Source organism: Cannabis sativa, chromosome 9 (genome assembly GCF_029168945.1).
Source record: "Cannabis sativa cultivar Pink pepper isolate KNU-18-1 chromosome 9, ASM2916894v1, whole genome shotgun sequence".
NCBI lineage: Eukaryota > Viridiplantae > Streptophyta > Magnoliopsida > Rosales > Cannabaceae > Cannabis > Cannabis sativa.
The window spans coordinates 5,944,951-5,958,298 of NC_083609.1; the positions used below are offsets into that span (position 1 = coordinate 5,944,951).

The 13,348-nt window shown below is 33.2% G+C and overlaps 3 protein-coding genes across 3 annotated transcripts; 1 reads left to right on the top strand and 2 right to left on the bottom strand.

Annotated features, from left to right (window-relative positions):
* Positions 1-2,550: 2,550 nt before the first annotated feature.
* Positions 2,551-3,756, bottom strand: LOC133030810 (uncharacterized). The gene is made up of 4 exons (XM_061103706.1): positions 3,513-3,756; positions 3,292-3,395; positions 2,944-3,169; positions 2,551-2,838 (listed from the first exon to the last, which is right to left on the bottom strand). The coding sequence occupies exons 1-4, from the start codon at positions 3,577-3,579 to the stop codon at positions 2,708-2,710; spliced, it is 528 nt and encodes a 175-aa protein (XP_060959689.1). The 5' UTR covers positions 3,580-3,756; the 3' UTR covers positions 2,551-2,707.
* A 799-nt stretch (positions 3,757-4,555) lies between these two features.
* On the top strand, positions 4,556-8,424 carry LOC133030834 (condensin-2 complex subunit H2). The gene is made up of 11 exons (XM_061103748.1): positions 4,556-5,134; positions 5,231-5,330; positions 5,512-5,621; positions 5,703-5,842; positions 5,927-6,362; positions 6,470-6,645; positions 6,745-6,918; positions 7,008-7,100; positions 7,331-7,432; positions 7,513-7,671; positions 7,807-8,424. Exons 1-11 carry the CDS (start codon positions 4,936-4,938, stop codon positions 8,152-8,154), a joined length of 2,037 nt encoding a protein of 678 aa, XP_060959731.1. The 5' UTR covers positions 4,556-4,935; the 3' UTR covers positions 8,155-8,424.
* Positions 8,425-10,028: 1,604 nt separating this feature from the next.
* Positions 10,029-11,789, bottom strand: LOC133030835 (RING-H2 finger protein ATL2). The gene has a single exon (XM_061103749.1). It carries the CDS (start codon positions 11,434-11,436, stop codon positions 10,429-10,431), a length of 1,008 nt encoding a protein of 335 aa, XP_060959732.1. The 5' UTR covers positions 11,437-11,789; the 3' UTR covers positions 10,029-10,428.
* Positions 11,790-13,348: the final 1,559 nt, after the last annotated feature.

Below are 13,348 nucleotides of genomic sequence, written 5' to 3' on the forward strand. Positions count from 1 at the left end.
ATAAAAAATATAATATGTTATAAAAATAAACTAAATATACGTGCAATGCACGTAACTTCAATCTAGTAGTATATTTATAGTTGTTGTAAGATTGATTCTTGTTATTTTTTAGTTAATTTTTTACTTTTTATCGAGAAAATTGTATTTTTATAATTTTAAAACTTTAAAATCATATCTTTGTAAATAATAATTTAAGCCTTGAAATTATAGATAATAAATAAAGCATAAAAAAAAATTGAAAACAAAACTCCAAAAATAAATATATAATTTTAATTTTAAAGAATAATTATTAAAAATTATTTAATTTCAATATTAAAGAAAAACAATTGTTCTTTTCTTTAGGGGTGCACAAAATGTAGGGTGGTTCATCCATTTTACAACGTTAGGACACTGAATTTGACTTTACTAGATTGCTATGTGAGTGGGCTATTATGATGTAGAGCAATAATTGTTCAAGCTAAATTTATATGGGTCGATCAAGGTGTTATTCCTCAAAAAATTTGAGAGTTGGGTATGGAATTTTCTTTCGAATATCAAAAAGGTCATCAGGAATATTGGTCATCATAGCTAGAGTCGTGAGGTTGCATGACCAACAACCTCCAGAGCTAGAGTCGTGAGAACGCGTGACCAACGACCTCCAGAGCTAGGGTCATGGGGACACGTGACCAACAACCTCCAGAGCTAAAGTTGTGGAGACATGTGAGGAAATGTGACCAACAACCTTCGGAGCTAGAGTCGCGGGGACACGTGAGGACACGTGACCAACGACCTTCAGAGCTAGAGTCATGAGAGAATGTGACCAATGACCTTCAGCGCTCCATGTTGGGCTAACACTCAGTGCTCCTCTTAAGTTCAACTAACTCATACGAACTTGAAGAGACACTTAATATTGGATTTTGTGCCCTAAATAAAACTCGTTTCAATATATAATCAGATTTACTAATTAATAAAGATCAGAAATCCTTCTATGTTGCAGGGTTCACATGATTTATTTCATGATTATGTTTTAATGTATAAATTCTATTAAGTCAAGAACATATATATATATATTTGTTTATGATTATAGTGTCGTCAGCACAGTAGAATATAATCATGATTATATGTTCAAAAGTTTAATTCCCATAATTTGGCAGTTCACTAGATTTAAAATGACATGATAATCGGCGATAAAGTATACTTACACCTTGGATAAGTGTTATGTCCTTTTCCAGGTATTGGCAAAGTTTACTAGTATCAGATGTATAGAGTATACATTGGAAGGGACCGATATTGATCTTGGATAAGATATCATAAACTTACCGTTATATATTTTTAAGTCAATATCAATAGTTGATCTTGGGTTTATAGATTTTAATCTTGATATGGTTAGGTTCAACTTAGTTAAATTATTTATGTTCTTCAAGTTGTTCGTGAATGCTAACCAATGGTTCGTAGATATTTACATCTTGAGAACATCATAGTTCAATTGAGTGAGAACGCTAAACATAGATACAAAATCTATAATTTCTATAAATATTTAAAAGTGAAATGATAATTTTATGTTTGGTGTTTTTTTTTTTTTTATGTGGGAATGTAGTTCCACAAACTTTTAGTAGATTATATAAAAAAACTTTTCTTGAGTTTCACATTGCCTACACGAAAACTTAGTATAAATTTAGGGAAATTTGATTTTTTATGCTTACATTTGGTTAAAAAAATTTTTCTAAACAAATAATAACTAATATTTGTAAAATATGACAATTTTTATGATATCCCTAAAATACCCCCATTTACATCACCCCATTTACACCATCGGACCACCCATCGGGCCACCCATCAGACCATCCATCGGGCCACCCCATCGGACCACCATCGGACCACCCATCGGGCCACCCATCGGACCCATCGGACCAAATCTGCTACCAATTTTTTTTTTATGTTTTTGTACATACAAAAGTAGCATCAGGTGACCATCGGACCACCATCGAACTACCATCGGACCCCATCTGACTACTAATTTTTTTTTTTTTTTTATGTTTTTGCACTAAAAAAAAGTATGGAAAATTTGAGAGGGGTATTTTTGAGTTTTAGATAAAGTGGTCATATATTTTCAATGATGATATGTATTAGTTTAGAAATAAAATATTAGGTATATGTAAGTATAGAAAATCAAATTTCCCTTTAATTATTTCATGATACAAATAAAATATATTTTGCATTTTCACATAGATCATGAATAAAATTACATTCTCGAAAATATTTGTCTAGTATTTAAATTTAAAAGTTAGCCCCTTATTGTTTTAAGAAAAATAATGTTTAGTCAGCTTGAAATGGCTCCAAATCATTTGTTTACTTCTTCAGCTCTTTTTTTTTTCCCAAAATTATGAAAACAACCACTAATAATATAGCAATCCTCTTTTATATATTGACTGATTTATTTCAACATTTATTCAACTAACTACTTAATTACCATGTATATTTTAATCACAAACGATAGCATGACCATAATATTATTGACTTATTGTAAAAGTAAACATACAATCACACATGTAAGAAGGCAAGACATATAGGTTTGGGGAAAAATATAAGACAACTATTATATAATACCAGCCAGAGCCAAGTATATATAAAATATACATATATTTAGTACAATTAAACTTCTTCAGCCCTTACACTAAGTACATACATACATATATATATGTAATATGTATGTATACATAACATTAAATCAAATGAGCCATATACCAGGTCCTAAAAGGATCAACCCAAAAGAAACCAGAATGATCTGGTTTGAAACTACTTTCTGATAAGCATTATTGCTTTCTTCAGCTTCAATGTGTTGAGCCACATTAAAATTTCCTACAAAATGCAATAAATTAGCCCTAATAATAAGCTTACAATATTAAATTAAAACATGTTAGAAGAGTTTATTAAAGGCTAATAATATAAAATACAAGTTATAACCTCTTTCTGGTCCATAACCACATCCTGCATGAATAGTGTCTCTAACATCTTGTATTGTGGCTTTGTTGTAAAACAGAAAGTTGGCCAAGATGTTATCAATGCAGCTCAGCACAAGATGTGTCTCTTTAAGGCACGGCCCACCGCAATATTCCTCCGCCTTCTCCGGCGGAACTTCAAGATTTCCACTCTCACTTAATCTATAAGACTCTTCACAGCTGCTATAAATCTTGAGAATCAAACATAAAAGAAAGAACAATTATATATATTTTTTTATTTTAATATTGAACATTTCTGAATGCACAACTAATTTATGAGAACGAAAATAAATAAATTATAGATTTTACTTACATATTTGTCATTGAAACATAGCAAAGCACTAGCAACAACTTGAGCAGGGTCATGACCTCCACTTCCTACTTGATAAGGTACATGTTCATCTTCTGCTTTTCCTCCTGCCAATTAAGAATATTCACACCAAAATGTGTAATTCTTCAAATTAGAATATATAATTCCAAAAAAAAGAAATGGTATTTTAGTGTGGTATGCTATATATGTACATGATATGTTACCTAACATATAAGCAATGAACAGAGCTGAAGTTAGTATCTTTAGTCTGAGACTTGTTTCTAATGCCATTATTGTATAGAACAAATGAAAAGACTCTATGGCAACATGGTATTATTGTCTCTTGTTGTTAATCAAAACAAATATGCTTATTTCTACAAATATAATAGCCACAAGATAACTCTACTTATAGAATTTGGTATTGTCACATGTAATTTTTCAACATCTGAATCTTCATAATAATGCAGCTAGAGCAAACAGTGAGAAAGTGGTGAATGTAAATGGGGAAAATGAACAAGGTTGGTGAATTTAATTGGGAAAAAAGGGAATTGCGTGTGACATTTTGTATGTGTGAATTCAATGGGGTTAAAATTTGTATGAATTGGGAGAGACTAAAGAAGGTGAGAGCAGTTAGAGTACAAGTCACCAACTTTGGTCTTTGTGTGTTATAAAAATTATCTAACCTAGCAAAGAAAAAAAAAAGTTATTGCTTCATACTTCAAGCATAAGTGTAGGTGGCGATTTATCAAAGCCTAAAGAAAATTAGAATAAATAATATTTTAAATTATGTGTTTTATAAAAATTACCAATTAAACTATCTGTTTTGTTAAATGACAAAATTGACACTAAATTTTCTAAAATAGTAAAAATAGAATCCTGAACTCAATTTTCAACAATTTTATTTTTTTCATAAAACTATTTTTAAGAAATAGATACAAAAACTATGATCGGTTTTGTCATAATATTTATAAATTTGATTATTATTAAGTTTTATTTTGAAAAAAAATTCATGGTATTATTTGTATAATTTTATTAGGTATTTAAACTTAATTATTTATGCCACAAATTACTCTATATCTTATGGTATAAATTAATACAAAATATTTAATAATTATTGATAAATTAAATATAAAAAAATAATTTATTTAAAAAGTATAAAATAATAATTAATAGCAATATTATTATATTATAATTAATGATGATAATTTAAAATTTATTTTAATAATTATTGAGAAAATTGCAATTAAAAAGAATATATATGTAAACATGGGCCGTATAAACATGGCCCAGGTTTTTCAAATTTCAAACTCGGAGGCCCGAACCGAAAGCTAAAGAAACTAGAAATGAAAAGGAAGCGGGAAAACTGGTGAGAACCAAACTTTTTCGAACTCTCTATCTTCTCCCTCTCTCACTTCCACTTCCACCACTAATCTGCAAATTCTCAACCCCCAAATTTCAAATATTTTCTTTCCAATTTTCTTGGGAAACAATCAAAACCCCAACTTTCTCATTCCTCAACCAAAAACAATTAAGAAAAAGGGAAAATTGCTCCATTTTTTTCTTGAAGAGCCCCTAAAATCGGAATACCTAGGTTTCCCAAATGAGACTACACCACAATGCGATACGACGTGATTGGTTCTGCAGAAAATGAGTAACGGAAGAGAAGAATCAAGTGGTGCTGGCGGTAGCGGCGCCGGAGGGTACCACAGGGTTCAGGCCGAGCGTGACCTAGTATCTAATTGGGAAGTCAATCTTGCCCATAAACTCGAAGATTATCTGTTGAAGATTTGCTCCGGCGAACTACCCACCGAGCCTGAGGGTCATATTGCTGTTAATTTCGCTGAAGGTTTCTTTCTTCATTTCAATTCTTCCTCTTCCGTTTTTTTTTTGTTATATATATATTTACTCATTAAAAAAATGTCATTTTTATCTTGGATTTTAGCTGCTCTACTACTTCAAGGTTCAGTTCAGGTGTATAGTCGAAAAGTCGAATACCTATATTCCCTAGTTTTACGTGCTTTGGAGTTCCTTTCTCAGAAAAGGTTTGAATTTTGTTATTTTTTTTTTTTTGGCAATATGCTTTCTGAGATTTAGGAGATAAAGATTCTTAATGTTGTTTGATGCGGCATAGGTGAAACCGAATATTTCTGTACATGTATGACTAAATACTTTTTGAACCTTAATACATCTTCTAATATTTGTGTTATTAAATTTGGCGAGCAGACAGCAAGAACAATCAGAGGGGACATCTCTCCAGCCTCAAGAAAATGAAGGTGCTGAGGGAGTTGGTGATGAAGAAAATGATTTGTTTTGGGGTTTAGATGACATCCCAGGTAGTTTTTGCTTTTACGAAGTTATGGTGATTGGTGAGAATATATTGCAAAGTTAACAGCTTTGAGATATCTTCCCTGCAGTTGAAGCAAAAACTTGCTTAGATGCTCAACATGACAATGATTCTTCTTCAAATCATTTTGTTAAGCCTCCAGCAAATTTAGTTGTAATCGAAGGTGATTGCTTGGATAATACTGGTGATGGGGAATTGGAATCATATCTGGTATTGCAGCAGAATCCATTTGTTTAGATACTTATCTTTAAAAATGTGAAATTTTCACCATTAATCTTTATAATATGCTTGCAGTTGGCCACTAGTGATCTTTACAGAGGCTTCATTCTATTAGATCCTTGTGATGCAGTGTCTGTGCATGAGTATTTGAATGGGGATAAAACTGGAAGGGGTCTTAATAGTGCTTTTAAGGGAAGTTCTCGACGCAAAAGCTTCCTTTCACCTACTAAGTGTTCTGGGGGAGCTTCACATAAGTCATCAGTTAGGAAGGGTCAGAATGTTAATGCCAATCGGTCTCCATTGGTTGGTTGCAGCTTTGAGCCTAATAACTCTAATGTTGTGCCTGATCCTCCTTGCCCCAGTATGTTTAATGATGGGAATGATGGTTTTGATATGGATGATAGATATTCAGAACCTCGGGACTTTGATGATTCAGAAGAAGATGATGATCCTTGGAAGCCTTTGAATCCCCATGAATTGGGCAACTTGAAAGTTAAACCTTTTAGAAAAGGTCATATGAGAACTTTTCTTTTGCTTGCTGTATTTTATCAGTTTTCTGGCTAGGCTTCTAATGTTATAATTTGCCTCTTGTTTTTTGTTTTCCTTCCCACAAAGCAGTTAAAGTTTTTAAAAGGAATCGGGTTGCTTCTACAAAGATTGTGTCAGTATCAACACTGTTTCCTCCTGCAAGATTGCAGGGTACTATTAGTCCATATCTTAATAATTTGTGGGAGATGCAATGTCATGCCCGCAAAAGACAAAGGGAGTCTGAGTCCCCTCCAATTTATGAAAAGGTATTTGTTTATTTATTTGAAGAAGCTAGTTCTGCTGCAATTTGGATGGTAAAATCTTGGCATTTGCTTCTCTTTGTTATCCATCTATATTTTATACAGCTACGGCAATCTCTTATCAATGGGGGAGATCAACCTTTTGATGACTTTTCCAATTCTGTGGATGGCAATGATGAAAATGAAAACCACTCTGAATTTCCTGATTTTGGGGTACCTGATGATGACATGCCTGATAATGTATTTATGGATGAAGATGTACTTTTTAACAATGATAAGGTTTGGCCGATATTATTTTGTTTATTCTATAACTATAATGTAGCATTAGGTGATTTACTTTGATTGATTAATTATGAATCTATGTGCAGCATGATGGCGATGACTTTGGCGCTAATAAAGCTTTTGGACACGAAGATGAAGATCCTCATGAAAGTTTAGAAGATCTCTGTCGCTCACATCTGGTGAGTGTTGATCTATAACTTTTTATATGGATTATGCTAATAGTTATTTTGCCTTGTAATGCATTTGTTGTAAGAGAAAAATACTGTTACTATGTTTTTTTTTTGTTGCTTAGAATTATGCATATATATATAATATTTTTTCATCTAGTCATATGGGCTGATAATTTTTAAAAACGTAAATTGTGAATTTTTGCTGTTGTTTGGTTAGTTAATTATGTGCCATCATATAGGATGCTCTCCTTGCTAGCATAGCTGAAACTGAGAAGCAGAGTGAACTGGCAGCAAGGGTCACAACATGGAAACAGAAAATCGAGCACAACCTCGATGAGCAAGTAAGTCTTAATACGTCACTCTACTTTATTTAGCTTAAAATTGAATATTCGTAATATAAATACAACTTTAATTCTTGTAGGACTCACATCCGGAATTTGATATTCATGTTTATGGTCAAAGAATTCTCGATAAACTATCTGTTGAAGCAGAGGATCGAAACGTTTTATCGTTTGCTGAAGTTGTAGAAGGTCAAGAAAAATATGATGTGGCTCGAAGCTTTTCTGCACTATTGCAATTGGTACTTTTTCTTGTTTTTGCTTATTTGCTGACATTTCCGTTCATAACATTGTTTATCCAGAAGTTTGTGTATAATTTTTGTTTTTGTATATCTAAAAGTTGATGTTTTCTTTTCTTATTATACTATTATCTTCAGGTGAATAATGGGGATGTTGAGTTGGACAGGAGTGGGGTGAATGGTGGTTCTGTTTGCCACACAGCAGCAAACCCTTTTCATGTTCGACTCCTTAGGCAAGACAAGAAAAGAGAGGAAACCCAGTTTCGTTTGTCAAGAAAGAGAGTCAAGTCTCCAAAAGTAAAACGTAGGAACGGAGAAAACGAAAACCTTAGAAGAAAGAAATCTTCTGTTGATACTTCCAAATTACAACCAAATTGCAAATTTTCTGTGCAAGATGGTAAAATTAATGGTCTAAGGTGCACTCCTGACAGGAAGAAGAGAAGGTCTCGGTTAGTTGAGCCAGTTGATCTACATTCTGCAGGATGACACATGTGGTTGGCAGGTTAGTTTCCACTGTTTTTACCATAAATGCAATCTATGGTGAAATAAAAGCAGCTAGGAATGACCTTAAATATTGTAGCTGTAGTTATAACTAACAAGGGTAGCATCGTTCATGTACTATATTTAACATCATTACTCGAATGCAATCATTAGTACTACCACCATTGCTTCATTTATCTTTGGTTCTATGCCCTTTAATAAGACCATTTTGTATTATGTGAAGGTAAAAGAAAAGCAAATTTTCTTATGGACCAAGTAGCTCTCCCTCCCTATCTATCTCTCTCTCATGACATATTTCATTTGAATTTAAGATGCTAGGAAATCAAAATTGCTAAGTAAATTTGGTTCTTAACTACTACGTATATTGATTTAGTTGTCCCCAATAAATTAAAAAAAAAGTAATGCCACTAAATTTGTATGTAAAATCATTTAGATGGAGCAGTTGGTCTCTTGATTTGACATGTTATTATAATTTTGTTTCCCCACTTTTAACTCTTTTGGTATTTACTTGCTCCATCCTCGTGAATGGGCCAAATGAGCCAATTTCATTGAAGAAACACTTATGCCCCAATGCAAAAGTATAAAAAAGTTTCAGGTTTTGACAAAAGCGCGTTAGGTAAAAGAAATTCTTTGTACTTTTGCTTATTGGACTAAGGTTTCAACGAGTTTTTGTTTGATTTTTCCAACGACTTCTATGCATTTCATTATTGTTTGTTGGAGGGTTTACTTGGAAAGTGAAGAGAAATGTTGTATAAAATCAGGGGTACTCATGTCATAACTAAACTAACTATATAATCTTGTATTGCCATGTAACTACACCATAAATATGTAAGCCTCGAGAAAATTCTAAGGTACTCTTTTAAGTGGTGGCATTAAGAAACCTTCGTTTTGGTCTGAAACCTTAGACTTAGGATCCTATAGAGTGGAAAACCGTGTTCTTCTTTGAATACAAGTACTATAGTAGTACAACATTAGAAAAACGCGTCAATAAAGAGGCCCACAAAGACAAAGTACGATTGATTGTTTTGGTTCATTTTGCAAACTAATGCAAATACAAACAAACTCACTTTGTTTTTTCTTTGGTGTGTTTCCTTATTTTCGCGTAGATTTTATATTAAACTTCGTTTTGGTTGATTAACTTGTGCAAAACTATAGACCTGATTAGGTCTTATTTAGTAAAGTCCTTACGAAAATTCCACTTTTTTATTTTTTATTTAAAATTGATTTAAGTACCTCAAAAAAGGGAACCAAATAAATTAATCATTGAAAGCAACCTATTAATGTTTCTCGTAGATGCATATATATATTTTTCTTAAAATTTATGATGATAAAATATTCCATTAATAAATTAATAATTGTGGAAGCGTGATAGTTTCGTAAGTAACGTGAAGTGAGGTGTCACTGTCCAATTTTAATGGCAATCGGGTTTATTAGATTAGATTATAGTCTTTCTAATCTTTTTCATGTTCTATAATAAAAAGGTGTATATATAGCCACCACATTGGCTGCGGACCAGACCAGTTAGTCTACATAGGCTGCTATGCATATGCTATCTTTATCATATATTCATATATAAATTTATAACCAATATTATTGGTAACTCAGAATTCTGAAATTTATTTTATTTTGTTTGGAGAATTAATAGTCGAAGAGTAAACAATGCTCTTTTTTTTCTCTATTTATTCTTGACTATCATACCTCTTAACTGGAATATTGAAAAGTGATTGGAATTCTAAGCTTGACCACGTATAAATATCTATATAATAAAGGGTTAACAAAACGTGTAATACGTAAATTCCAACAATATTGTTATTTTAGGAGAAAAAGCTCCAAATACTCACATGAAGAAGTAGGACTTGAAAATGACAATTTGGTTCATGATTGTAAATACACCAAAAATATCTTCTCATTAAGAAAAAAAAAATAAACAAATAAATAAGGAAAATGAATTCCTCATATGGTCAAATAATAAAATAGACAAGAAATTTTTAATTTATAATTATAAATATTGAGCTTATTATATTGAAGAGGTCCACCCAAAAAGGTACACTCCTTCCCTTCACATTAAATAAAATGAATTAAATGGATTTTTTTTTTCTTGTTGAAATAAATGAGATATTATTTACAAGTCAAATATTCTATCGTCACACAAAAGGCAGCGCGACAAATTCGTACAAAATTACACATTTACCCTCAAAGTCTCTTCTGTCTTCTCGAGTCAAACTCTCCACTTTTTAGTAATTTACTAATGTCCCCAACTCAGTGAGTCACATCCTTGCCTCGCTCAATATCCAACTCGTTCACGGCGCTGTAACCGGTCGGAGTACCACTCCCCGACGGAGACATCATCCCACTTCCTCTTTTATCTCTACTGAGAATCCTCTTAAACGATAACATCCGACTCATCGGAGACCTAAACGACGACGTTTGACCCGACGGCGAGGTATAACTAGATTCCTCTTCTATTCTCCCAAAGCTCTCGTTCCTTCTCGGAACTTCAATAGACACACCCACAAGCTCAAACGGCTTTCTCCGAGCCCCAAACGACGATGAACCCATCGCAGAAGAAGAAGAAGAAGACGTACGGTCGCATTCCGAGCATAACCCGGAACTGCTTCCGTGACCCGATTCGATTCGGGCCGGTTCAGCAACGCATACTTCGGTCAGGATCTCAAGCTCCGGGTTCGGACCCGGTTCAACTGGAGATCTGCAGAGGGGACAGGTGGAGTGGGAGTGGAACCACATGTCGATGCATTCGGTGTGGAAGTTGTGGTTGCATTTGGGTAACCGGCGACCCATTTCGTTCTCTTCGAATTCAGACAAGCACACGGCACATTCCATGGCGGTGTTGGGATCCGAATCGGGTTGGGTTTTGGATGAGAAGACAAAAATAGGAAGCGAATTAAGAACAGCCGGGTCTAACCCACGCGTGGCGGCGGCAGTGGCTGAGGTAGTTGTGTCCATGTGAAATACTAGGTGATTACGGCGGTTCCGATTCCGGCGCTGGTTACGACGGCGGGCACGGAGGAGGTACCAACGTGCGTAGAGATGAAGACATACCATGAGAATTACAACGAAGAACAAGATGACTATGGCGCTAAGCATAATCTTACCACTGAGAGCGTAATTCTTGTCGTTTGGAGTAGTGAAGTTTGTGGGGTCACCCATGAAGAGGTTATCGTTGCTGGTCATGATGGGTTTCGGTGTGTCTGTAAATTCCGATGGAAATGGAGGTGGGAGTGGGAGGTGGTGAGTGGGGAAAGACATTGGATAAAAGTTTTGATTTTTAAAGTAAAGGATTTGGAAGAGAAATGAATACAAAATTGTTAATTAATTAATTAAAATGAATAAATAAAAGGAAAGGAGGGAGTGAAGATTGATTAGAGTAGTAGAGAGGGAAGGTTCTGGGAAAGGTGTGGAGAGTGGAATTGAGTTTCATTTGAATTAATATAAATTGTAATAACCAAACATAGTTCTTTCTATAAAGGCTTCGCAGTCCAAAACCGGGTCGCCAACGTTGACGCGGAATTATTTTTGTCCAATTACTTACTTGCCCTTTACTCCTTAACCTCTTGTTATCAGCACTCGTATCATTTTCTCAATAAAATCCTTCCTAATAACTCACTCACACTGTAACTTCACTTTTTTATATTTTATTATATTAGCTTCACTACATTTTCTTTATATCATTTAAAAAAGGGGTTTTTTTTTTTAGTTTTAACTAAAAAAAACTAATAATATTATAAAAATACTTTCAGTTGGCTAAATAAGCAAATATACAATTCAAATAAAAAAAATTATACTAATACCACTTACACACACCTTCAACTCAGGATCCATACTTCCTGGACAACTATCGCGCAACCATCGCACCACTACGCAGCAACCCAACGCAATCGAAACGAAAATTCAATCAGATTGAGAACCACAATTAATTCTGACGACTTCACCTGAGAAGACGACCAGAATCAATCAAAACAGGGGCTGCATCTAATTTATAAAAAAGGTGTAGAAAAACTACTACGAAACAAAAATTCAATTGGAAATCTAGTTTAATTTGCATAAAACTAATGTCTTGACTTCAATTTTTAGATCCATAAAAGGCAGATCTAAAAAAGTTGAACTGGAGTTCCCAAACAATCCAACTTATGTATAATAAAAAAAAATCACATCAATACTATAGTAAATTTTTATCCTGCTGTATTTTTATTGTTTTCTAAATTTCTAATGGTGAATTTATTCATATTAATTCATTAAGAGACATGTAGCTAGAGTTATGTACGTGGAAACAATGTTCTGATTTTTAATGTTTCACAACAGTTGCATTACAGTTGCCTAAACATTTTGCTAACAATTATTTTGTCTGATTGAAACCTTCATCTAATGCAACCTTCAGCCAACCAACCAGAAACCACCCAGAAACTTTCGTCTGATTGAAACCTTCGTCTGATGCAACCTTCGGCCAACCACCTAGTAACCACCCTGAAAGTGAAACCATCATCTGATTCGTCTAATGCAATCACTGTGCAACCACGTAGTAATCACCCTGCAACTATCGTCTGATTGTGTAAGTGATGATAGTGTAAGTAGTATTTTGGTAATTAAAATCACATATAAAGTATAAATGTTGTCTTTACCTTATGGAGATATTTTTGTAAATAAAATATCATTTTATATTTTCAATGTAATAATTCCTTTAAAAAAAATTATTTAATTTAATATATTTTATTTATTTCAAAATATATATATATAATAATATTACACACTTTAACAAAAATATAATATTTATACATTACTAAATAATATTTCTTTATATGTAGTTAAACATTATTCATGAGCTAAATATTTGAGCTATAATAGCTCATTTGATAAAGTACTATTCTTCTTTTTTTTTGAAAAAAAAGATTGCAACAGAGTAACAATGTTTCTCCTAATTTAAGGACAAGTTCAAAATGACTATTTGGATCTCCTTGTATTGTATCATTCTCATTTTGAGGAATGCCCAAATAGATGCTCTCATTTATGGAATACCTTTGTTCATTCTACTAAAAGAATAGATGCTCTCATTCAAAAATACCCTCATTCAACCAAAAAAAATAGATGCTCTCATTCCACCAAAAAGATAGATGCTCTCATTCAAGGAATGTCCTCATTACAACAAAAAAATGGATGCTTAGCT